Raw genomic sequence first — 26,685 nt, forward strand, 5'->3', positions numbered from 1 at the left:
TGTGTTCCACTGATCTGTGTATCTATTCTCTCACTAATACCATGCTGTCTTGCTTCTTGCATCTTTACAGATCTGTTTCTGGACTCTATTGTGTTCCACTGATCTGTGTATCTATTCTCTCACTAATACCATGCTGTCTTGCTTCTTGCATCTTTACAGATCTGTTTCTGGACTCTATTGTGTTCCACTGATCTGTGTATCTATTCTCTCACTAATACCATGCTGTCTTGCTTCTTGCATCTTTACAGATCTGTTTCTGGACTCTATTGTGTTCCACTGATCTGTGTATCTATTCTCTCACTAATACCATGCTGTCTTGCTTCTTGCATCTTTACAGATCTGTTTCTGGACTCTATTGTGTTCCACTGATCTGTGTATCTATTCTCTCACTAATACCATGCTGTCTTGCTTCTTGCATCTTTACAGATCTGTTTCTGGACTCTATTGTGTTCCACTGATCTGTGTATCTATTCTCTCACTAATACCATGCTGTCTTGCTTCTTGCATCTTTACAGATCTGTTTCTGGACTCTATTGTGTTCCACTGATCTGTGTATCTATTCTCTCACTAATACCATGCTGTCTTGCTTCTTGCATCTTTACAGATCTGTTTCTGGACTCTATTGTGTTCCACTGATCTGTGTATCTATTCTCTCACTAATACCATGCTGTCTTGCTTCTTGCATCTTTACAGATCTGTTTCTGGACTCTATTGTGTTCCACTGATCTGTGTATCTATTCTCTCACTAATACCATGCTGTCTTGCTTCTTGCATCTTTACAGATCTGTTTCTGGACTCTATTGTGTTCCACTGATCTGTGTATCTATTCTCTCACTAATACCATGCTGTCTTGCTTCTTGCATCTTTATAGATCTGTTTCTGGACTCTATTGTGTTCCACTGATCTGTGTATCTATTCTCTCACTAATACCATGCTGTCTTGCTTATTGCATCTTTATAGATCTGTTTCTGGACTCTATTGTGTTCCACTGATCTGTGTATCTATTCTCTCACTAATACCATGCTGTCTTGCTTCTTGCATCTTTACAGATCTGTTTCTGGACTCTATTGTGTTCCACTGATCTGTGTATCTATTCTCTCACTAATACCATGCTGTCTTGCTTATTGCATCTTTATAGTAAGTCTTGAAGTTCAGTAGCATCAGTTCTCCAACTTTGTTACTCTTCAGTATTATGTGTCGGCTATTCTGTGTCTCTTTACCTTTTTTAATGTTTACTTATTTTTTGAGAGAGAGAGGGAGAGAGAGCACACATGTGAGTCTTTGGGGAGGGGCAGAGAGAGAGAGGGAGTTAGAGAATCCTAAGCAGGTTCTGTACTGTCAGTATGGAGCCCCATGTGAGGCTTGAAGCCACAAACTGAGATCATGACCTGAGCTGAAATCAAGAGTAGGACACTTAACCAGCTGAGCCACCCAGGTACCCCTCCTCACCTTTTTATGCAAACTCTAGAATAAACTGGCTGATGTCCACAAAATAGCTTGCTAGGATTTTCATTGGAATTGTGCTTAATCTACACATCACATTGGGAGTAATTGAGATCTTAAGAATAGTGATTTTTTTCTATCCACAGACATGGAGTAGCTCTCAATTTACTTAAATCCTTTTGATTTCTTTCATCAGCTGGTATTGATATCTAGTTTAATTCCACTGTGGTCTAAGAATAGACTCTGTATGAATTCTATTCTCTTAAATTTGTTAAGGTATGTTTTATGACCTGGAAAGGGGTCCATCTTGGTGAATATTCCATGTGAACTTGAGAAGAACCTGTATTCTGCTGGTGTTGGATGAAGTATTCTATAAATGTCAGATTAAGTTGATTGACATTGTTGTTCAGTTTAACTATATCCTTGCTGGATTTGCCTGCTGGAGTTAGTTATTACTAAAAAATGGTGTTGAAGTCATTGGTTATGATGGTAAGTTCGTCTATTTTTTTCTATACACTTGTATACATTTTTGTTTCATATACTTTGATGATCTACTGTTAGGTACATACACATTAAATATTATTATGCCTTCCTAGGGAAGTGACACCTTTAACATTATGTTTTGTCCTCTCTTTATTCCTGATAAACTTCCTTGTTCTGAAGCCTGCTTTGCTTGAAATTAAGATAGCTACTCCAGCTTTCTTTTGGTTAGTGTTAAGATGGCACAGCTTTCTCCACTTCTTTATTTTTGACTTATCTGTGTCTTTATATTTAAAGTGAATTTCTTATAGACAACACACACTTGGGTGTTGCTTTTTTCTTTTTTTTAAGTTTGTTTATTTTTGAGAGACAGAGAGAGAGAGAGAGAGAGAGAGAGAGAGAGAGAGAGGAGCAGGGGAGGGGAGGAGAGAGTCCCAAGCAGGCTCCCCACCCTCAGCACAGAGCCCCGCAAGGTGACGGACTCCCCAACTCACCAATCCTGAGACTGTGACCTGAGTGGAAGTCTGGAGTCAGAAGCTGAACTGACTGAGCCACCCAGGCGCCCCTGGGCCTTGCTGTTTTATCCATTGACAATTTCTGTCTTTTAATTGGTGTAGACGACTCACACCTTGTTTGTAACTGTTTTCCATTTGTTCCACTTGACTTTCATGCATGATTTTGCATTTGTAATTTTGTATTCTTTGTTAAAGGGAATCCCTTCAGATTCCTCAAAACCTGGAGCCACCGCTGCCTGGCATGCATTACGTACCAACAGAAAAGCTGCACACCAGCTCTGGTTGGGCAGGACGGATGCAGGGCTTGGCGACTCAACCGTAAAGTACAGGCGTGCCCAGGGTCTCTGCTGGGCGGATCCCAATCCCCAGACACTGACAAACGTTTCAGCCAATGGGAGTGCTCCTACAGAACAATTCTGACAGCAAGGGGGCGGGGCTGTCTCCCGCCTCTCAGAGGGGCCCACAGTGGGCGTGGCTTACGCATACGCCAGTTTACTACCTGGACGTTTACGCTTTGTTGCCCTGACTACTGTGGCTGGATCGCCGCAGACTAGATTGGAAACTCGCTTGCAGCACGTCGAGGACAGTGTACCTGTCGAGAGATCGTCGCGGTGTCTCAGTTTCCCGGGAATACACGGCAGCAGTAAGGATAACAGGGTTCCGTGGCCTTTTCCTGCCTGAATTCTTCGCCAGGACCTCTGATGCCTGAAGGGCTGCGTCGCAGGCTCCCCGAGTCCATGCGGGGAGGGGTCTTGGCAGAAAACCGTCCGGAGAGCCACGACCCTGCGGGCTGCGGGCTCCACTTTCCCCGTGGGGTGTTCATTTTGCATCAGGGCATTTCTTTGCTGCCACTTATAATTACCTCTGGGTTTGTGGGTCTTCACAGCGGTTTGTCTCCAGGCTGCTGTTGGAAACAGCTGGAGCCCTTAGTAACAGGGCTTCTGTCTTCCTTGCAGAGCCATGGGCAGCAAGAAGAAGGAAATTGCCCTGCAGGTAAGCCTCAAGGGGAGCTTGCTTCCAGCGTCTGGTGGGGGTTAGGGATCGAGGAGGATGGTGTGGAGTGAGAAGAAATGTATAAAAATGATGTTGTTTGCCAGCAGTGATAGACAGTGTTCTCAAACTTGAATATTGTACCCTTCCATCTTAAAGGAAAAAAAAAATCTCCACAAAAAAAAAGACAACTTTTTGTGCCCTTAAAATATAAGTAAACATAACTTTGGGTATAAGCTTTTTATGTTTATAGTGCCTATGCAGACCTAACCCAAACATGAATTAAAATAAAACTAAAAAGGCAAGAAAATGTGAACAAATGCAATTCGATGCTGACATATTTTTGTTGAAATATAAATGCAGCTTGCCGTGAGAATATGATGTAGAGTTCTTTTGAGTTTGGGCATGCTTCTGTAACTACATGCTCTCTGGAGACCCAGTTCTCACTACTGCTTTTTACTATCATTTGCTTATTCAAGAAATATGTTTTGATATTTTATGTGCTACACATTTGTTGTACAGAGCACTTTACTTCATTTGCACCTGGAATGAATGAATCTGTAAGCCAGCATCTGTTTTTTTTTTTTTTTTTTTCCTGGTCCTAAGCAAGAAGGAGTGTAGGATACCTGAGTAGCTCAGTATTTCAATCGTTCAACTCCTGAGTTTGGCCCAGGTCATGATCCCAGGGTCGTGGGATCCAGCCCCCACATCAGGCTCCGGACTGAGAGTGGAGCCTGCTTAAGATCCTCTCTCTCTCTCTCTCTCTCTCTCTCTCTCTCTCTCTCTGCCCTTGCCACACTTGCACTCTCTCGCTCTCTCTAATTAAAAAACAAAGTGCTTTGTCATAAGCAGATCATGTGGATGATCTGTAATATGTGCACATTTTAAAGCAAACTTACAGTGTCTCTTAGTTCAGCTCATCTGGATACATGCTCAGGCTACAGGCACTTCCTGCAAAGTAGCAGTGACCTTGAGACACCTGATTTCCCTTTCATTGTCCTTCGTGGCATGAGCATGTGTTTCAAAAGCCTAGTAATTTAAAAAGGGAGAAATCAATGTCAGTGTAAGGATAGCGTGTACGAGGAGAGGGTGGGAAGAGCTTTGGAATGAAAGTCTGAAGACCTGATAGTTCTTGACTCTTCTCATAGGCAACTGACACTGGAGATAGATCAAATAGGCTCTCTTGCTATAGTTTGCTCATCTGTAGAACAAGGCTGTCCAGTGCACTATCCCTAAGGGCCTTTCCAGCATTGATGCTGTAATACTCCAGAGTTATGAAACTTTTCACATGCGGACATTCTGTCTGTAAATAAATTCTAAGCACCTAGTCCTACCACTTCTTGCTTTGTGAACGATTTCCTCAGCCTCTCTGAGACTCCATATCCTTTCTGTAAACAGGAGAATAGATAGCCTGCAGAGTTGCTGTGACAACTGATTGGATTGATTGCTGCCTATGGTGGCTCTAAGATTTTTGCCCTATATGATTGTCTTTTCATCTGTTTATGCCCTATGTCCCCTTTGGGGCTAATACTATTTTTTGGTGACTTCAAAAAAAATGTTATTTCCCAGAGTTCTGAATTCAATGTGGTACTCCGAGTAAAGGCTCCCATTTGCTGAGGAGGAGGGTGATTGGGAGTACATGGGGATATCTGTATAAGCATTGCCTCCAGCAGGCAAGCTCCTTGAAAGCAGTGCCCTAGGGTTTGCCAACCCAGGAACCCTGTCCTCTCTCTGGTTAAGACTATGTAGGGCTCCTTCTGTCACTGAGACAGAAATCGCAGGACATCAAGAGACAGTTTGGCCAGAATGTGCCACACGTTCCCTATTCATCCCCTACCAAATATAGGGCTTAGTCAAGTCCAGACATTTCCCACACTGTTCTGCTCCTGCCCCATTCCTGGGAACAAGATTCTCTAACTGTTCAGGTCCTGGCTCCTGTGCTGGTGTGGCTCATTCCATGCCAGGGGCGCACCACAGAGAGTTGCTAGTGACTGGCAGTTGAGCCTCTGGAAGAGACTGTTATGAGAGAGGGTGGGGGTGGGGACTCTTCTGAACCCTCGGTCACCTTTTCAGGACTACATTTGGGAGCCCAGGATGAGTTAGTCCAGCTCTCTTAGGTCATTTAAGGCATCAAGAAACTCTTCTGTTGTTTTTTTTTTGTTTTGTTTTGTTTTTCATAGGAACAAAAAGCATGGAAATATGATTTCTTTAAAGATGGATCTTTAGGAGTGCCTGGGTGGCTCAGTCAGTGAAGTGTCCAACTCTTAATTTCAGCTCAGGTCATGATCCCAGGGTCGTGGAATCGAGCCCCTCATCGGGCTCTGTGCTGAGCATGGAGCCTGCTTAAGAGTCTGTCTCTCCCTCTGCCCCTCACCTGCTCTCTCTCCCTCTCTGAAGAAGAAGAAGAAGAAGAAGAAGAAGAAGAAGAAGAAGAAGAGGAGGAAGAGGAGGAGGAGGAGGAAGAGGAAAGGAAGGAAGGAAGGAAGGAACAAAGGAAGGAACGAAGGAAGGAAGGAAGGAAGGAAGGAAGGAAGAAGAAAGAAGAAAAGAAAGATGGATCTTTAGTAAAAGGTTTGCAGATATTACATGTTTCCAGCTCTTTTAACGGGACAAAGACCTGAGCATACCTATATTAAGAATGAGTGGTAATTGTCATGGTCTTTTAATTTTTATAGTTTTAAATTAGCCCTACCAAAACTTACTAATTACAATGGGAAAGAGAATAATTTCACAGTGCAGAAGACTCACAGACCACCTTAAGTGATTAAAGTGGATATCAACAAGAAGGGGGCAGATCGAAATTGTGTGTCACCTGATAGGATGCCATGAGAGAACACTCTTCTGCTTTTCTGATGCTCCAGCCCATCTAACCAATTCCAACCAAACCAGAGCTGCACAGCCTGGACCTAATCAGGGAACATCAAACATGCCCGAACCGAGGGACATTCTACAACATTATTCCCTCATAGTCATCACAAGTGTCAAGGTCATGAAAATCAAGGAAAGACTGAAGAACTCTTCCTGACTGAAAGAGACTAATCCAGCAGATGATTCCAATGAGATCCTTTGCCATTCAGGACATTATTGGGATGATTGGTAAAACCTGAATGGGATCTGAAGATTTTATATTAATAATCTATATCAGTGTTTATTTCCTGACTTTGATGGTTGTATTGTGGTTATGTAGGGTAATGTATTGAGGGATCTTGATATATCAGATTGGTAATTTAAATTCAAGTAATTTAAAAATAATTCAACTTATTTAATAATTTAAACAATTCAATAAGTTCCTTTGAAAAATTTTAATGTTTACTTATTTTTGAGAGAGAGAGAGAAAGAGCACGAAGAGGGGAAGGGCAGAGAGAGAGGGAGACACAGAACTCGAGGCAGGCTCCAGGCTCCGAGCTGTCAGCACAGAGTCTGACACAGGGCTCAAACTCATGAACCGTGTGATTGTGACCTGAGCCAAAGTTGGAGGCTTAACTGACTGAGCCACCAGACGCCCCTCAGGAAGTTCTTCATACTGCCCTTGCAAATCTTCTATAAGTTTGAAATTGTTTCCAAATAAAGACATTATATAAAAATGTACACTATTAATAGTGTACTATGTATAACATAATATGTATTTCTCCTTGAATTTCATTTGTGATGGAAACTAGAATACTTTATAGATAAGAGAAAAATGTGAAGAAATGGCAACAAATTCAAATGCTAATTATTTCTGATGTTGATGTTTGGATATATTTAGCAAAAGATGTGCAAAACACATACACCCAAATAGCACAAAACATTGCCTGAGAAATTAAGGAGGATTTAATAAGTGATGAGAAACATGATGTTAGTGGATTGGAAGACTCAATGTTGTTGCTAAGATCTAATTTTTTCCAAATTGATTCAGTGCAATCCCATATAAAGTATCTGCAGGAGTTTTTGTAGAAATGGACATTTCTAAAATATATACAGGAAAGTGAAGGATCAAGAATAACCAAACAATCTTGAGAAAGAAGAACAAATATGGAAGCCCCACACTGCCTGATTCCAAGACTTTTTACAAAGTTACGGTAATCAGAATAGGGTGGTGTTGGCAAAAGAATAGAAAAATAGTGTCCAATGATGAAACAGAATATAGTAAGTCCACAAAATAAAACCCACAAGCTTATATAAAGCTTCTGGAATGTAAGAGCATCTTTGTGATATAGATACACTCTACAATCAAATAATACAAAGGCCAACGGCCCAATAAAGAAAATGGACAGACCAGTGGGCATTTCTCAAGATACATAAATGATAAGCACACTAAATAATGCTTATTTTAATAAATGCTTATTTTTTAATAAGCATTATCTAATAATTTACAGTGCTTAACACCATCAGTCATCAGGGAAATGAAACTACAGCCACCATGAGATACTGCTACATTACCATTAGTGTGGCTAAAATTTAAAAGAATGACGTCCTACATTTTGGTGAGAATGTGGAGCAACCAGGACTCTTACACGTTGCTGATGAAAGTTTAAAATGGGTACAACCACTTTGGGAAAAGCGCAGGCAGTTTCTTACTAAACTGAACATACATTTGCCCTATGTCCCAGCCACGCCACTCCTTGAGCATCTACTTACTGAGGACAGAGGAGAACATGAGCCCAAAAAGATGTAACAAGTTGTAAGTCTTTGTTTATAATGGCCCCAAACTAGACGTAGCCCAAATGTCCTTCAAGCAAATTACAATACAGTCATACGATGGAATACGCTCAAGAATAAAAATGAACTACTGGCACGCAACTACACAGATGCACCCCAAATACACCAAGAGGAACCAGCACAAAACCATACATGCTGCATTATTCCATTTACAGGAGGCTTTAGAAGAGACAAATGTACTGTGACAGAAAGCAGATCAGGGTTCACCTGGGATGGGGAGCACGGGTGACTGGGAGGAGACAGAGGAACTTTTGGGGGTGATGGGAAAGTTCTGGATTGTGATAGGGGTGTGGTGACCTGGGTGAGTGCATTTGCCTGAACTCGGTGAACTGTAACTCTTTAGTTCTGCGCATTTCACTGTACATGAATTATAGCTCAAGAGCACATAAAAAGAAAAAGAAAAAAATGAATGAATCCCTCTCTGTGTATAAATTTACATAAATGTTAAAACTTGATTTGAGTGAGCACAAAAGTTGCAAAAAGATATCTACAGTATGGTACTATTTATGGACATTTTATGGACACAATACAATTCTATATGTTGTTTTTTGGACAAGCAACAAGAAAAAGTTATTTTTAAAAGTTGACTGAGGGGGAAGGGAAACAAAAATAATATAAAAACAGGGAGGGGGACAAAACAGAAGAGACTCATAAATATGGAGAACAAACAGAGGGTTACTGGAGGGGTTGTGGGAGGGGGGGTGGGCTAAATGGGTAAGGGGCACTAAGGAATCTACTCCTGAAATCATTGTTGCACTATATGCTAACTAATTTGGAAGTAAATTTCTAAAAAATAAAAAATAAAGTTAAAAAAATAGATGAAGATAAATAAATAAATAATAAACATTTAAACATTTATTTACCAAAAAAAAAAAAAAAAAATTGACTGAGGGGCACCTGGATGGCTCAGACCATTAAGTGCCTGACTCTTGGTGTTGGCTCAGGTCATGATCTCATGGTTCCTGGGATCAAGCCCTGAGCTGGGCTCCGTGCTGACAGCTCAGAGCCTTCGTGGGATTCTCTGTCTCCCCCTCTCTCTCTGCCCCTCTCCTGCTCATCGATGCACGTGCGTGTGTGCTTGTGTGTTCTCTCTCTGTCTCTCTCTGTCTCTCTCTCTCTCTCTCTCTATATATATATATAGAGAGAGAGAGAGAGAGATTTATATATATATAAATATATATATATATATATATATATATATATATATATATATATATATAAATTGAGATTTTCTTAGGTTAGTGGTGATTCCTAGAGATGGAGACAGGAAGAGAGAAAAGGAGAAAGGCAGCTTGGGGAAAGAAGACAGCTTGAGCTGTGTATTTGTACCTATTTTGGGGAGAAAGGGAGGGACAGAGGGAGAGAGAGAAGTAGGTTGGTATCTGGAGTAAATACATCAAATCATTTCCCCATCTATGCCCTCACTAATACAGCCTTTGTTCTCTTTGATGGTAGGTTAACATCAGCACCCAGGAGCTTTGGGAGGAAATGCTCAGTTCCAAAGGACTAACTGGTAATTTAAGATAATTTTTGAGATCCATCCTTTTCAAAATTGCTAAACAGCATATTGAACCATGAAGAGAAAGGCTGCAATGAATGCCATTTCCTATAATCTTGAGTTTCATAGATAAAGGACGAGGTAACTTCTTTGTGTGTATATATATCTGGCTTGATCATCTGTCAGTTCAGGAAAGCAGTCAGTACTGTCGGAAAACAGAGTTTCCTTGTTTTAAAGCTGACTGTCAGACCCAAATGCTGTTTAGTGTTAAAGAATGAAAACCTTTTTTTTAAAAAAATGTTTGTTTGTTTGTTTGTTTGTTTGTTTGTTTGTTTGGAGAGAGAGTTAGAGAGCAAGTGAAGGAGGGGCAGGGAGGGAGACAGAATCCCAAGCAGGCTCTGCATCAGTGCAGAGCCTGAAGCAGAGCTCACACTCACGAACCATGATCATAACCTGAGCCCAAATCAAGAGTTGGATGCTCTAACCAGCTGAGCCACCCAGGTGCCCCTGAAAACCTCTTCCAATTACATGAGGCACAAAGGGGAATGTATGGTTAGGAATGTGAGAATCTCTTGGAACTCAGGGTCTGTTAGGAGAGCTAGACCTCCCAAGGGATGGGAACCAGGGACTGCACAGTCATTAGGAAACAGCAGAGCCACCGTCCCTGGGCCTCCTCGTCCCTGTTGTCCTGTATGTTATCTATTGCTGTGCAACAATTTACCCCAAAGCCTAGTAGCTTAAAACAACGAACATTTATTATCCCACAGTTTCTGTGGATTTGGAATCCAGGTGTTGCTTAGCCTCTGGTTTGGGCTCTCCCACCAGGCTGCAGTGAAAAAGTGAGACAGAGAATGTCAAGCCCAACTAGAGTCTAGTTTGCTTCCAAGCTCCGTCATGTGGCTTTGGCAGATCTTTAAAAGTCATTTCCAACTTCATTCACGTGGCTATTGGCAGGACTCAAGACCCTGCTGGCTATTGGCCAGAGACATCAAGTTCTCGCTATCAGTTTATCCATCAGGCTACTTACAACACAGTAACTTTCTTCCCTAGGGGAAGAGGGAGAGAAGAGGAGGGAGAGACCTATGAAAGTCATAGCCTTTTTGTAACTGAGTCTCAGAAGTGACATCCCATCGCTTTGCCCTGCTCCGTTTGTTAGAAGCCAGTCACTAGGTCCAGCCTGCACTCAAGGGCAGGGGGTTACACAAAGGCATAGACCCTAGGAGGCAGGAATCCCTGGTGACATCTGAGAGGCTGCCTACCACAACTGCCCCTACTATTCCTTTCTCTTCCTCATTTACCATGCATACCTCTGGGCTCCCTTCTCTCTGTGTATCCACTCACTTCTCCCCATAAATAAACCACTCAGCTGGCTTGTCTCTGCTCTCATCTGTCCCCAGCACCACCTGCCCCAAGTGACTTCAGCATTCAAGGCCCCTCCCCCACCCCTCTCCCATGACTCAATTTTTCTTTCCAGTCCCTTCACCTACTGTTCCCTGAGATATGCCCTGAGCTCCCACCTGTTTCCTGAACATGCCACAAGTCTCCCCACTTCTTTACTTTAATCCATGTTGTTCCTACTCCCTGGAATGCCATGGCCCCTTCACAACCTGGAGACATCACCCTCATTCCCAGGCCCAGCTCCAAAGCAGCTGCCTTGCATGCAATTTTTCCAGAACCTCTGCATGGTCACTTCCCTCTGGGAGTCACCTGGGCTCCAGGGTGGGACTCTGTCTCAGTCTCTACCCTCCCGCACACATCCAGCTTGGTGTGGCCCCTGTCTGGAGGAGCACGCGTGGCTTTCCCCCTAATCTCTAAACACGAGGGCATCGTCTTTTTCATCTCGGTCCGTAGCCGACTTGCCCAGGCCTGGTGCAGAGTGGGTGCTAAATCTCGCTCATTGCATCGATCCAGCAGTGTATGTGTGAGTCTTGCCACACTCCACTACTTGAGGGATTACACAGCTTTTTCGATGGTGCCAGGTCTCAACTATTTTGTGTGCGTGTCTCGTCTGTACAACCAGAACATGGCTCTAGGGCAAAACAAGCATTACCTCTCATCATTCTTTAAGAAGTTGCCATGTTCCAGGCACCCTACGCGATCAGAGCTGACATCTTCTGGGTGTGGACTCTGTCAAGCCCTGCTCTGAGCGGTGCCAGGGAATTGTGCTGACTGGAGGCAGCAGGGGCTCATCCTTCCCTTATCAGGCTCTTCCTTCTTTCTAGAGCCATCAGAAATTTGCTTCCAAAATCAACCTGTCTTGGAAGTCCTGCCTTCTGCTGGATCATTTTCATCTGCCTTCAAACACGCAAGTCTATTCAGATTTACACACACACACCCCTTTGCATTTTCTCTGCCATTTCTTTCCTTCCAGATGTCTTCCCTGTTTTCCTTCCTGTCTCTCAAACTGTTGCCATACTTCCTCTCCAGTCCTGCTCTCCCTCATAACCTTGTGAAGCGTGCCTTTGTTGCCACCACTGCCCAGAGAGCCAGGGAGTGCCAGAGGAGCTGGGAAGCTGAACCATGGGTGCAAATCCTGTCTGCTGTTGTCCTCAGAGAAACCCAGAGCTTATCCTCCACCTGGATGCCCAGGAGGCCCAAATCTGTCTCCTGCCCCTGCTGGTGTCTGGTTGCCTTTGGGACCACTGGTCTTAGATTCTCTGGTTCACACTGGAAACCCAGCATGTCTAGAATCTAGTTCACTTTTCTCCCTCCCCCAAATGATCTCTCCCTGCCACCACCCAGTTCTTTTCCTCTGCCAGGCTCCAAGGTGGAGTCCTTTCCATGCCCAGGTGACTTTCACCATCCATCTTTCCTTTCCCTTTCCAAGTCTCATGGATTCCTCCCTTCCTTTCCTCCCACCCCCAGATCCCCCTCTGAGCCTGGCTTCTTCATCCCTCCCACACCCAACTTGGTTCTCGCTTTTCCCCTGCAAAACAATGCTGCTTGGCTGAAACTAACCGATGCTCCTGAATTCATGCATCTTGTTTATTTCCTGGAGTAGTTGAAAGAGCATGTACTATGGCATCAGACAAACCTGGGTTCAAAACTAGGTTCTACTCCTGCACTGGCAGCACAGAGCCTGTTTGGGATTCTCTGTCTCCCTCTCTCTCTGCCCCTTCCCTGCTTGTCCTCTGTCTCTCGCTCTCTCTCAAAATAAATAAATAAACATTTTGGAGGGAAGAAAAAACTAGGTTCTACTGCTTGAAGATTTAATTATTTTTTAAACTTGGGCTAGTTACTTCATCTCTTTGAACTTCACACAAGCTAGCACTTTTTGTGTCATGATCGGGCTGGGCATGTCTCGCATGTATCTGGTGCACATGTGTTGGCTTAGCTTGCTTAGCTTTCCTTACAGGCCCTGTGGCCCTAGTGCAGTCAGGCAAGACGGTTCCCTCACACCCAGTCCTGTCACACTCCAGAGACTGGGTGGGACAAACGACTGAAAAAGTATGCAAGTTTCCCTTAGGTATCTATCAGGTACACTTTCTAGGAGAACACTGTTGATTTTATAGAGTAAATAAAACTCTCCTTTACCCAAAACAAGTGGCTTTTAATCCATCAGGGGAAAATGTCTCAACTGTGTTTATTATCAAAGCAGCTAAGAGTAGTTTGTATGCTGACAGGCCACTTACAGTGACCTCTTTCTTTTAGAATAAGTAGTTTGGGGTGCCTGGGAGGCTCAGGCGGTTGAGGGGCCGACTCTTGATTTTGGCTCAGACCGTGATCTTGTGGTTCGTGGGTTCAAGCCCCACGCCAGGCTCCGTGCTGACAGTGCAGAGCCTGCTTGGGATTCTCTCTCTGTCCCTCCCCACTCTCTCTCGGTCTCTCCAAAGTGAATGAACTTTAAAAAAATACAGTGTTAGTACACTTCAAATATTTATGGAGGGCCTGATCGACCTTGAAAGAAGCCTGCAAATTACTTCAGGTAAAGGATCCACATTAAGAAAACTGTTTCTACCACACTTACTCCATCATGTTTAGAATTCAAAACACTGAGTTCGTAAGAATGAGAGGCAGTTTGTCCGTCCCCATGCTTGCTTCTACTCTAACAAGATAATGAATCCCTTGACCATTAAAGAACCCTGCAAACAGATGTCCACTGGAGAGGAGTTAGAATTTGCAGGTATAAATCTTGCCTGATGTGGTGAATGCTGGTGCCCACTGATTGTTCCTGCTTCTTGGTTCCATGTAGTTGTTGACGTCTATCAAGGGTGGTGTGGCCCCTGCAAACCCGTGGTGAGCCTCTTCCAGAAGATGAGGATCGAGGTTGGCCTGGACCTTCTGCATTTCGCCTTAGTAAGCTCCTCCCCCAGCAGAGCATCATACAACACTGTAAAATAATTAAACACTTAAAAGCAGGAACAGGAATCAGGAGCTGCTTTTTCCAGATCATTGAAAAGGCATCGGTTATGAATTTTTTGGTCATCGGTCATAGATGCTTACAGTTTCTCTAGAGATGAAGATTCCTACCCCCACCCCCGCCTTTCTGACAATCACTCTGGGCTTGGGCATCTCTTGACCCTGTGCACAGGGAAGGGGTCCGTGTCACTCAACACGTGTGTTCCTTCTGGCTCATCAACACTGTAGACTCTGAAGTCTTATTCCCAGAGCACGGCATTTGAAGATCTCTGTGCTCTGCTCCATCATGGGGAACTTCTAGCAAATATTCGCTTGGATGAACGTATGGAAATGGGAATAAGTTCCAGAAAAGTGTGCAAGAGACGATCGATATGCCGCATGGATTAGAGGTGCATAGGCAGACCGCAGGAGAAAATATACGTACACTGACCTTCTGACACTTCTGGAGAGAGTGTGGGAGGGAGATGGCTGCATGGGGAAGTGTTAGGCCCCTGCACAGGGTTTATCAGACACCGAAGGCAAAGTCTGGGGACTTTCATTGCTGGCAGTAGTAGGATGTCAGGCAGTGGAGCCCCCTGGTTTGGAGCAGCAGCTGGCTGGGGAGCAGGAGAAACCCTTGCTTCCTCCTTGTCTTATTCTTCAAAAAAGCACACCGTCAACAAGTTTTACCAATATGTTGACAGCAAAGTTATTCTGATGAAAAGACCTTAGAAGGAAAGGCATGAGAGCAAGCCAGGGCCTCACCTGGTAGGGGCAGTCATAGTGTGTATGTGAGTGCAGGGAAGGGTGTGTGTATATGAGTGTTTATGTGTGGGGTGGTGTGTGTGTGGGGGGGATATGTGTGTATATATACATGGCCTGTGTGTGTGTGTTTATGGGGATATATGGGGTGTGTGCCTGTGTGTCTCTTGTCCTGTGTGGTTCTCCCACCATCATGCCCCTGCATCCCTGGCACCCCAGAGCCCTCCTGACAGCTTGTTTTCTTTAGGCAGAAGCAGACTGTCTTGATGCCCTTGAAAAATACCGAGGGAGATGTGAGCCGACCTTTCTGTTTTATGCAGTAAGTATATTTTCAGAACCAGAACCAGAACTTGTGCAGATCATTAGGGTTCAGAGGGAGGCTTCTCACTGAAAGTCACCAAGTGGCTTCACTGATCCAGACAAGTGAGCATTTTCTCCTTGACTGCATTTGTTATTTGGGGTGAGAATAGATGTACTTAAGTCATGGTAATGCAGGTCCCTGCCTAGGATGGTGGCCTTGCTCGTTGGTGGAGGGGGCTGGGAAGACACAGCTCCTGATGGTCACTCCGGGCTCAGCAGCCTTCCTGACTGGCTGTACGTGGGAAAGAACGGGAGTCACTCAAATGCGTATGCTCCTGGCTCATGGACACTCTTGACTGATGCTTCACAATCAGAGCACGGGGTTTCAAGATTTCTATTCTCTGCTCTATAAGAGAAGAGCCTTCAGCAAACGTACTCCTTTAATGGGGTAGACAACCTCCGCATTCACTTTTATGTAACCATAAGATGTGAAGATATGTTTACAGAAATTCGGAAATGAAAGGGACTATTGTGGAAAGCCAAGTAGTTCAGTGTTTTCAAAAATAATTTGGATGTTTTTGGGTGTGACATCCGTGCCCTGGCCCCACGCCCCTCAGGGCCCACCACCTCACACCTGGCTTCCTAGCTGAGGCCCTGAAGGCAACTGACTGGTAGGCTACTCCTGACTCCTGCCCCTGCCCTGTACAGTTGGGGGAACTGAGGCTGACCCACTCCCATCTCCTGACAGCCAGGCCAGGGTTGTTTAGCTTGGAAACCTTTGGGCTCCTGTGCTCAGCGCTGTAAGCATTCCAAATTGGAAGCTTATGGTAAACATTATTTGAGCAGTGATTTTAAATTTATTTATTTTGAGAGACAGAGATAGTGCAAGCAGGGGAGGGGCAGAGAGAGAGGGAGAGGGAGAGAGAATCCCAAGCAAGCTCTGCACTGCCAGCACAGAGCTTGATGTGGTGCTCGAACTCATGCAACAGTGAGATCATGACCTGAGCTGAGACCAAGAGTCGGAGGCTTAACCGACTGAGCCACCCAGGTACCCCTGCTGAGCATTGATTTTTGATGGAAGACTACAGTTATGTGCTGAAACATGGGTGGGGATGGCGGGAGAAGTGGGAAGGAGCCAAAGGGACAGTGGAGCACAGGTGCAGAAATGGAATCTGTCACAGGGGTTTGCTTGAGCCTGTAGTGATTAAGGTGTAAATCATAAATCATATCGGACTGTGGGACAGGTGCCAAGGCAGCAGGCTCCAACCTCTCACCCTCTTGAGGGCCACTGAGGGGCAGGGTGGAAATGGGGGAGGCCCACTTTCTGCGAGCTTCTGTGAGTAATATGCAGAGACTGCCAAACAGGTCAAAACAGGGAACTTATGTCACCCCAAATGGCACTTCCACTGTGAAGTCTCCTCTGACCACCCCAGGTGGAGCTGGGAATCCCTTCTTGCCCTGAATGCCAAGCATCCTGTACATTTCCCTTTTTTTTTAATTTTTTTTTAACGTTTATTATTGAGAGACAGACACAGAGTGTGAGCAGGGGAGGGGCAGAGAGAGGGGGAGACACAGAATCTGAAGCAGGCTCCAGGCTCTGAGCTGTCAGCACACAGTACCCGCGGGGCTCGAACTCACAAACTGTGAGATCATGGCCTGAGCCGAAGTCGGTGGCTTAACCAACTGAGCCACCCAGGCGCCCCCTGTACATTTCCCTCTTAAAGCAATGATCGTATTCTATTGTAATTTTTTCTTTGATATCACCACCTCTCTACCCCTTGACTTCCCAGTCATTGAGGCAACTAAGCTTTTCAGGTTTAGTGTTCATATCTGTTGCCTCTATCTTGGTGCTTGGCATAGCAAGTGCTCAGTAGACATTTGTCCAGTGGACAAGCCATGTATAGGCCACATTTCATCACTCACGACCTAATGTGCCCTGCTCCTCCCTTAACTAACTCTCCCCCTCCCCTGGCATTTTCCTGAAGCTTTTTTTTTTTTTAATGTTTATTTATTTTTGAGATAGCGCGCAGGAGTCAACACGAGCTGGGGAGGGGCAGAGAGAGAGAGGGAGACAGAGAATCCCAAGCAGACTCCGTGCTGTCAGTGCAGAGCCCTATGCAGAGCCTGAGGTGGGGCTCGATCCCTCGAACAGAACTGTGAGATCATGATCTGAGCCGGATGCTTAGCCGCCCAGGTGTCCCTCCCTGAAGGAAGTTGAAAGGAGGCATGGGGTAGAGGGCAGAGAAGCAGATGGCGGCCTCAACCTTGGGCTTGCTCCTAAGCAAAACTCCTGGACACTCACAGTCTCTTGGAAGAGAGTGAGATCTGTGCAGACGAGGTCAAGTGGTCTGAGTAGCGTGTGTGTACCGCGTTCTAGGGCGGAGCACTGGTGGCGGTGGTTAGAGGAGCAAATGCCCCGCTACTGCAGAAAACCATCCTGGAGCAGCTGGAGGCTGAAAAGAAGGTGCTGGCTGAAGGCTGCGAACGGAAAGTGGTAAGGAGCACTCCCAGAGCGGCAAACTCCGTGTTTTTGTTCCCTCCCCCACTAATTCTCCTGGAGCTGTCAGTGGAAAGCTTCATTAAATGCCTCCCTCTGGGGGCCCTTGAGGGCTCAGGGGAAGCATTGGCATGGGTTTTAAAGGCTTCTTTAAAAAATTGTTTTAAATGTTTTACTTATTTTTGAGAGAGAGAAAGAGAGAGCACGAGTGGGGAAGGGGCAGAGAGAGAGGGAGACACAGAATCCGAAGCAGGCTCCAGGCTCCGAGCTGACAGCACAGCTGACACTTAACCCAATGAGCCACCCAGGTGCCCCTGAAAGATTTCTTTTAAAAAAGCTGCCCCCTTCTTCCAAAACACTTGATCTTCATTTATCTATGTCCCTCTCATCCCCCACTTCAATTCTTAACAGGGGTTTCTAGAACCCTCACAATGAGTTCAGAAATGAAAATAAAGTTATGGAGTCAAGTAGTGGATAGGAGAAGTCAGCCTCAGGGTGACTCACCCCTGGTGGCCTGCCTTCACCTCCCATTCCTGAAAGGTTTACTTGTGATCCCCCGAGGGTTTGTTTTAGTTTAGAAATTAAACTGTCATTCACATGAGAAATAGGATCAGCATAGCTTGTGATTTTGATAATTTCCACGATAACACAGACTACAAGTTTTTCACAAATAAATGGCTGCCTTTGAAAATCAACACCACCTTAGATAGAGGTATTTCCTGGTGCTTTGAGCTCTGTCCAACGAGCCTTAACGTAGCTTAGTGTTCGTTTTTCAAGTTTTCATATTCAATTCCAAGCAGCAAACCCCTATTTTTATAGAGTGGGTTAGAATCAATCATTTTTTCCCCAGAAAATCACGCATTTTCCCTGTGGAGGGAGAATGATCTCTGTCTTTACTACTTCCTTGCATGGTGCAGCCAATTGCTTAATATTTCCTTGCGTGTCGATTCTTCCTTCGTCTTCTTGCCAACTCTCGATTTCATCTTTTCTACTTGGTGCTTGTGGATATGGACAGAATCTAAACCTTAAGATCAGCATAGATTTCTTTGTCTTTGAACACCCTCACCCCCACCATCATCCGGCCACTAAAAAGGATCTCGTAAAGTTTCCAAGGCTGATGATCTTGACCTCCTTTTTTTTTGGCTCTGCATTTTGGGCCTTTGCTTTTTTGGCTTCTGTAGGTTTCTGAAGGTCTTTGTGGTAATTTTAATTAGCTAACTACTTTCTGTTTGTGACCAATTTGTCCTAGATTAGAGACGAGGCTCTGTCTGATGAAGATGGATGCTTCACCTGTGACAAGGACAGTGGTGACGATGAGGACATGGGTGAGTATAGAGCCAATAAGCAAGGTGAAAAGGCAAAGCAGACTCAGATTTTTAAATCTGAGTTTTTAAAAACCTTATGAGTAGGGGTGCCTGGGTGGCTCAGTCGGTTAAGTGTCCGACTCTTGATTTCAGCTCAGGTCATGATCCCACAGTTTGTGGGTTCGAGCCGTGCATCAGGCTCTGCGCTGACAACTCGGAGCCTGCTTGGGCTTCTCTCTCTCTCTGCCCCTTCCTTGTACTCTCTCTCTCTTTCAAAATTGATAAACTTAAAAAAAAAAACAAACCACCTTATCAGTCATCAGTGTTTTGGGCAATCTGAATTCTGGGAAGATTATGAAACGTTTTGTTTCCGATCACCTGACTTCAAACACACTGTGTCAGATCTCCCTTCTGCCCTTTCTTGGCATCTTCAGCACCACTCGGACTTCAGCTGATCATTCAAGTATAACCAGTATGACTTTCAAGGAAATTACCACGCATCAGGAAAAGTCCCACCTACTAAAATGGAGGGTAGAATTTCAAGCAGTGATGCTGGTGTTGCCTTGGTCTTCATTTGAGCTAAAGAGCTCACTTCGTATTTTCACCTTTTTTTCTAAAGTGTCCAAAAGTCAGCTGTACCGAACACCTTCTCACCCCACAACCTCGTACCAAGTATCAACTCATGGATTTCACACTCCTGGGCCTCACAGTTATTCCCGAACCTTTACTATGAGAGAACAGCTTGACCTGACAGAATGGAAAGCAGGAGTCAGAAGGGCTGTTGCTGGAAGGCAGCTCTTGACAGTACCGGGGCTCCGGGGGAAAGCAGCGCTGAGTTCAGGAACCGAGGTGGAAAGAGAAGGAAGATTTTTATCATCGCATGAAGTAGAAAGGCTGTTTATGCGTGTATGGAGAATGAGGACTGTTTCAGTTGGATGCTAACAAGGAAAGAGGCACAGTTCAGGAAAGCAAAAGAACTTCACGTGGGGAAAAAAATCAGTGTTTTGCAGGAAACATTTGTTGCCTTTTTTTTGGATGATCTCCTCTTCCCTCTCTCATTATATCCTCTCAAATCAAGTCTCTCCACCTAGAAAATACCAGAAAAGCCTGCCCTTGCCCTTAGCCTTCCTCTCCTCCATGCCTGAGTTTCCGGAGCCTCCCTACTCCCTGGGCCACCCGTCACCTCTGGCTCCTGCCTGACCCGCTTCACATGGCCCATGTTCCTGCTTCTCTCTGGTGCTCACAGGGCACCAGTGATGTTCCTAGTGCCAAATCCCAGGACCGGTGTCCAGTCATATCCTACAGCCTCTCTCTGAGGACTTGGATGATTTCACAGCGTCTTCTCTTTTGGTTTCTGAGATGTCATGACTTTTCTCGTTTTCCTTCTGCATCTCTGGCCTCTCCACAGCCTCCCCATTCATTGGCCTTTTCTCATGTGCTCCCCTTTCAAGCTGGACATCTCTGGGCCCTGATCTGACCTCTTCTGTTCTCACCCTGCACCCCTAGGGAATCTCACTAATGGGTCAATGTATAAAGGATTCATTGTAAGAATCCTTAGAGTACTAAGGGTACATGGGACATCAGAAACAATACAGAAAAATGGATAGATCTGTGGCTTAAAATGATTCACATCTTTGCAGTGTATATGTTCTTGTGATTTCCAGAGTAGGAAGCTCTCCTCAAATGCACATACTATCATGTTTCATTGCAATACAACAGATATAAAAGTTAATAACAGAAAATAGGTTCTGGGGGATACAGAGTCTGTGGAGAGTGTAGGTAGCTCACCAAGGCCAAGTTCATACAAACAGGAGTGCAGTAGGGATGAGCTTATGGACTGGACATGGGGGTTCCCCTACAGCTTTCTGCAGGCCTGAGTAGGGGCTACAATCACATGCCACCTCTCTTGTTGTCACAGCTGACTGGACCTGTGGACATTGACCAAAAGACAGCCATTAGGACACTGGTCATGGAACTATGGCTGCTACCCTGGCTCCAAACAACGAGCTGGCCAATCTGGTCTTCTCTCAAGAGAATCTGTAGAGATAGAGGAGATGGTAGTTGCAGTTTGGTAGAATTTGCTAGTGCTGAAAAGTCATGGACTCAGGGCCTGGGGAAGTGATTGCTGCCCACATGCCAGCAAAGGTAAAGGAAGCATTGGTGAAGGGGCCAGTGGAGGGAGAGGAGAAGACAACAGACAGCACTTAGAGGCTAAGAATCAGGACAGGGTGACAGGAAGGCACAACGGAGGCCAGGCTTGTGTGACCTCGACTCCAGGTGTCTCGGACTCCAAGCCATCTCTTTAAGTTGTTTCTGGGGTTCTGCTCCTCAGTGGTCTCTGATCTCTTCCCCACTTTCTTCCTCTCCTCCCTCCCCACCCCCTCCCAGCCCCCCTTCTCCCACGTTCCTGTCCCTTGTAGCTAGGTTGAGGTCTGCAGCCAGACCTGTGCCTCTACTAGAGTCCAAGTGTGCAGAGGCACAGTCAAGAGGCCGGGAGGGTGGGGGTACCCGGGAGCTTAGTGCAGAGGCAGCATGGTCCCTGCGGATGGCCCCGTGAGAGCCTCAGAGATGGCTGGTGTGAACCCAGCACCTGAGAGCACCATCCTCGGCTTTTTGCAGTGCCATGGGGGAAGACCTGCACCTTGGCCATCATTAAGCCAGACGCAGTGGTCCACGGAAAGACTGATGAGATTATTATGAAGGTAAGAGAGACAAAGCTTCCCGACAGACACCCTCATGTCTCTCTTCCGGTGGAAAAGCAGGGGCGGACTTAATACAGCCGTGTGCTGGTGGGAAAAGAAGGCTTCTGAGAAGCTTTAACTACAATTCCACTTAAGTAAGTTAAACATTTTAAATCCATTTAGAACAGATACGAAGAGGCAGAGGGTCTCCGCTTTTAATGTTACCTTTCCCATTATCTTTTGCTTCTCAGCACATTTAGATATGAATTTGGGCTTGATTTACCCTTTCATCATATATGTGTCTTTTTACAGATCCTGGAAGCCGGTTTTGACATTCTAACAAATGAAGAGAGAACCATGACAGAGGCAGAAATGCGACTTTTCTATCAACACAAAGCTGGGGAGGTCAGCTCATCTGCTTTCATACATCCGACATAATCTCATTTCTTTCTTTCTCCAACATTATGTTTATAGGTTGATATTAGTTTGGGAGAAAGCAGAGTATTACGAAGAACAAGAATATGAATTTGCTCTCAGAATAATGATTATAGCCTGTATCAGGTTAAAGTTCTTTGGTTGCAAGGAAGAGATTTTGATTCTAACTTAAGTAATAAAATAAAGAATTTACTGGAAGGCTACTCCATAACTCCCAGAACTGAAGAAGACAGTTGAAGGACTTGAATAAGAAGGTGTTGGGGAGAAGGACCAAGACCTTAGGAGTGGAGTTCCATGGACAGTCACTTTTACGTGCTGCTGTTGGACAACGCAGATTCAAACACTTTCTTCTGCTTATGACTCCCCTGCTTGAGAGGGAGGCCTGGCCAACCTAGCTCGGCCATAGCCCCCCTCTCAGGCGAGATGTGTGTGTCTGGTGGGGGTGGGGGAAGAGGCATCATGGTTGTCAGCCGGGGTTGTCCTGCCTTTGCCTTCATCTGGGTTCTCTGGGTGTGGTTGGTCATCACCACCACCCCTCCCTGGGCCTTCCGTGCGCATGCTGGCTGGTGGCAAGGCTGCTCACTGAACCCCTCCTGTCCTGTGGAGGGATGGGCCCACTGACCCACTGTTGGCCCCAGGGCCCCGGACCCAGGTCACTGTTTCCTCTCCTTGTGCTAGGAGGCATTTGAGAAGCTGGTGCATCACATGTGCAGTGGACCGAGCCACCTCCTGATACTCACCAGGACTGAGGGCACTGAGGATGTGATCACTGCCTGGCGAACGCTCATGGGGCCCTGTGACCCTGATGTGGCAAGGAGGGAGCAGCCTGACAGGTGACATCACCAGCTGTGGTCTTTTCGTTCATCTTAAAACCTGAACCCAAGGAAGCCAAGAGCCCTGCCCTTTATTCAGCCCTGAATTCCCCCTTTATATATATTTGGAGAGACCCTGAGAGTTACACATTTGAGGCAGCCCGAGGAGGCCTCTCCCTCTGATCCAGTCTTCACTGTTCTCTCTGCAGCCAGAGGTTTCCACAGTGTGATCCCAGAACCACACGCACAACTTATCCAGGAAATACAGATTGCAGGGCCCCACCAAAGCCTGCCAAGTCAGAGACTCTGGGCAGGACCTAGGGGTCGGCATTGCAGACTCAACCCCCTCTACCCTCCTCCCCTCCCAGGGTGTCCTAAGGCTCCCTGGAGTCTGAGCACCCTGTTCTGCACACTGCACTAGGCTGCCTTGGCCCTGTATTTAGCCTGGCATTGCCAATGCCAAATCCATCGTCTTGTCTTTGAAGCTAAGAGAAGCCCAGCCAACAAGAAAGAAATGAGCAAGAGACTAAGTAGCTGCAGTTGTACCTTGTAGTTGTCAGGGCCAGAACATTCATATATGAACATTCATATGTGGGATGAGTAAGACAGCCCAGGGTTCAGATCCTAGGTTGCTGCATATTCAGTCAAGTCCTTTCTCTGAGCCTCAGTTGTCTCCTCTGTAAAATGGGATCACGATGCCTATCACGGGAGGCCACAGTGTTGTAGTTAAGAGCACGTCCTTGGGCCATGCATTAATCCCTCTGTGCCTCAATTTCTTCATCTCAATCATGGGTGCTACAATGCCTCAGACACTGATGTGAGGATTGAATGTGTATGTGTGTGTGTGAGAGTATATGTATGTGTATATATGTGTGTATATACATGTATATCAAGTACTCAAAACAGTGCTTGACACAAAGGAAGCCCTAGCAATGTTAGTATTATCTTTCGGGGTTACTGACAGGTTAACTATGAACACCTACATTAAGCTCTTGGCAGGGTGCTAGTCCCTGGTGGCGCTATCAACAAAATGGCAGCTCCTGAGCTTACACCATGACTCACGCATACTTAAACTGAGAATCACGACAGAGTGTCCCTCATAGAACTGTGGCACAAATGAAATGGGATCATGTATGGGAAGCACCTGGCAACGTGCAGAGAAATCACAATGGAATACATGTCAGCTACTATCCTTGCTGCTGTTCTTGGCATTTCCAAAAGAGAGAAAGCCATTCCACAGAAATGCAGCGTGCTAACTGGTAGCTGGTGACCATGTTGCCAGAGAGCAAAACATTTCTCCTCAAATGAAACAAATATTTCTTGTGCATTTTGCCAATGTTCCCAGTCTCCGCGCTCAGTACGGCACAGAAATGCCCTTTAACGCAGTCCATGGAAGCCAGGACAGAGACGACGCCAACAGAGAACTGGCATTGCTCTTCCCCACTTTTAAGTTTTCAGATGAAGTTCTAGAAGCCTCTCTGGGTAAGTCATCAAGGCAGTTTGGTCTTTATTACATCTGCAGCAAGTAAGCTGGGGGTGCTGATGATTATGTGGCAATCAGGTCTTCAATCTAATAAGGTCCTGTCTGGTGAAGGGCCCATTATATAACCTCAGTAGCAGTCCTGATCTGTTTTGTAATGATGTCGCTTTTTAATACCGCATTACTTTTTTTTTTTTTGCTCCATTCTTACTTTGGAGTCATATTTTCATTGCAAAGTTACTTTTGCAGTTTCTTGTGGAAACTGCTGAGAAAATTTAACTAGCTTTCTAGAATCGTGCTCCAAAGCCAGAGGCCAGGTATCACTTCCTCACTTCCTGTGTGTTTCACACACCCCACGCCGGACCCTTGGTAGGGTTGCTGAGTGGTAGATCGTTATACAGAAGGGCCCTGAGCCTGCTGTGACTCTTGCATCCCTCAGCCCCCACTTTTTGGGAAAAGTGTGCGGGGTCATCTCCACCTCCAAATCTGGGTGAGAAACCCAAGGGGTCCAGAGTGCATGTGACTTACCTCACTCCACAACTAGAAGTAGGCCTCACTCGGGATGCCCCTGCCGCCGAGTTGGGTATCTGTGGTTTGAGCCTGAGGTGAAGGGGCCAGTGGCTAAGAATCCTGGGAAAAGCAAAGGACGTGAGGGTGGGATTCCTGGGAGAAGACTGCGTGCAGATCTGAAATGGTAACAACATACTTGTACACAAACGTTTGACTTTTAACCAATATATTTACCTAAGTGTTTGATATCTTCGCGGTCTCCTCAAGATCTGAATCGGGCTGAGTAAGAACATAGGTGGTCTGGGATGGGAGCTGGCCAGCACCAGCCCTCATTTAATCCCTGCAGCTGCCAGCAGAGGGACAGGCTGGGTGTGGAGGGCGTAGAGAGATCATGGCCAAGTGCAGCTTTAGGCGGATCAGACAGACCCAGGTTGACACACGCAAAGCCATTCCCCTCCTAGGAGGACTGGGGTGACAGTGGCACTGCTAGGGCCAGCTTTCCTCCAGGGACCCACCCTCAGAGACAGCCCATGGTACATTCCTTTAGGTGTCCAGGGCCAGGCACATCTCCGTCCTTTTGGGGGGTAATTGGAAACAAGTAGTTTAACTCAGGGCCAAGTCTGGGGGAGGAGGAGAGCAGCCTGGCTGGGGAATAGTCATCGGAGCGATTGCGGACAGTGTTGGGAGATCATGAGCCTGACTTCTGGGCCAGGTGATGATGAGCAAAGGGGACAATTACCCAGGGGTCTGAGCCAGACCACATCGTGGGAATAAGTGCACAGCCTCCTGGGAGCAGGACTCTGAAGCAGCCTTGTTGGGCTGCTGATGTTCTGCTCATTTGTTTAATGGGCCAGGCTTCCTCAGTCGTCAGGAGCACCGTGTGCTTTCCAACTTACCCGGCACTTTTTCTGCTAAGGGTCAGGGGTCAAGGGCCCTGGAGACAAGACAGTCCTGGGTTTGGATCCTGGCTCCACTATTTACCAGATGAATAGCCTCGGGAAAGTTACTTACCTTTTTTGGACCTCAGTTTCCTCATCTGTGAAATGGAGATAATGACAGACTCATTATTAGCCCCGTAATATTATCTCCACAATAGCAATCTTCCTCACAGGGCTGTCGTGAAGATGAAAGGAGACAAAGGATATTAAAGTTCTTAGCCTGGGGCCTGACCCATATTAAATGCTCAACAAATAACTCATTTTCCTATTTTCAAGATTTTTAAGCAACGTCCATACCCAACATGGGGCCTGAACTCACACCCCCAAGATCAAGAGTCACATGCTCCACCGACGGAGTCAGCCAGGCGCCCTTCATTCTAATTTTTAATTCCTGGTCCCTAACATACTTACTAGGGCCTCTCTCTGCTGTTTCCTCCACCCTGACCCCTCACTTCATCCTCTGTGATGTAGTTAGACCCCCTTTTCCTGCTTCTTCTGGTGAGTGGGAGAGAGGGCTGGGACAGGGCTAGGTTTCAGAAGTCCTGCAGAACATCTGTCGTCCCACAGGCCACGAGGCCGAAGGAGCGGTGGGCCCCACTGAGGTGCTTCGTTTCCCTGAGGACACGGACTGAGACGGCTGTGCAGCTTTTCCGGAGCATGTGACCAGGGCGAGGCCACGAGGCCACAAGATGGAATGTCTGTGCACTCCCATCAGCTGCACAGAAGGAAACCTCCAGAATTGGAACCTCTTTTCTGCACCAATACTTATTTGGTTTAGCCATCTCATGAATAAACAGAATATATATACTTTCCTGTCTTATTAAATAGTATATAGAACATATACTTTTTTTTTTTTTTTTTTTTTTGCTACTTCTGGGATTTTATAAAATAAATGGACATCAGTTATTGTATCCTGGTGTGACAGGGTGTCATCTCGGGGGATGAGTTACACAGGACAGTGTTTCCCCAATAATAAATCTATTTATAGATCAAATAACTTT

The 26,685-nt window shown here is 45.8% G+C and overlaps 1 protein-coding gene across 1 annotated transcript; it reads left to right on the top strand.

Annotated features, from left to right (window-relative positions):
• Positions 1-2,896: 2,896 nt before the first annotated feature.
• Positions 2,897-26,519, top strand: NME9 (NME/NM23 family member 9). The gene is made up of 12 exons (XM_015074162.3): positions 2,897-3,081; positions 3,395-3,431; positions 9,585-9,642; positions 13,820-13,923; positions 14,975-15,046; positions 17,405-17,521; positions 18,774-18,849; positions 21,448-21,530; positions 21,822-21,914; positions 22,623-22,777; positions 24,102-24,238; positions 26,252-26,519. The coding sequence occupies exons 2-12, from the start codon at positions 3,399-3,401 to the stop codon at positions 26,314-26,316; spliced, it is 993 nt and encodes a 330-aa protein (XP_014929648.1). The 5' UTR covers positions 2,897-3,081; positions 3,395-3,398; the 3' UTR covers positions 26,317-26,519.
• The last annotated feature ends 166 nt before the right edge of the window (positions 26,520-26,685 follow it).

This window comes from Acinonyx jubatus, chromosome C2 (assembly GCF_027475565.1).
Source record: "Acinonyx jubatus isolate Ajub_Pintada_27869175 chromosome C2, VMU_Ajub_asm_v1.0, whole genome shotgun sequence".
Classification (NCBI taxonomy): Eukaryota; Metazoa; Chordata; class Mammalia; order Carnivora; family Felidae; genus Acinonyx; species Acinonyx jubatus.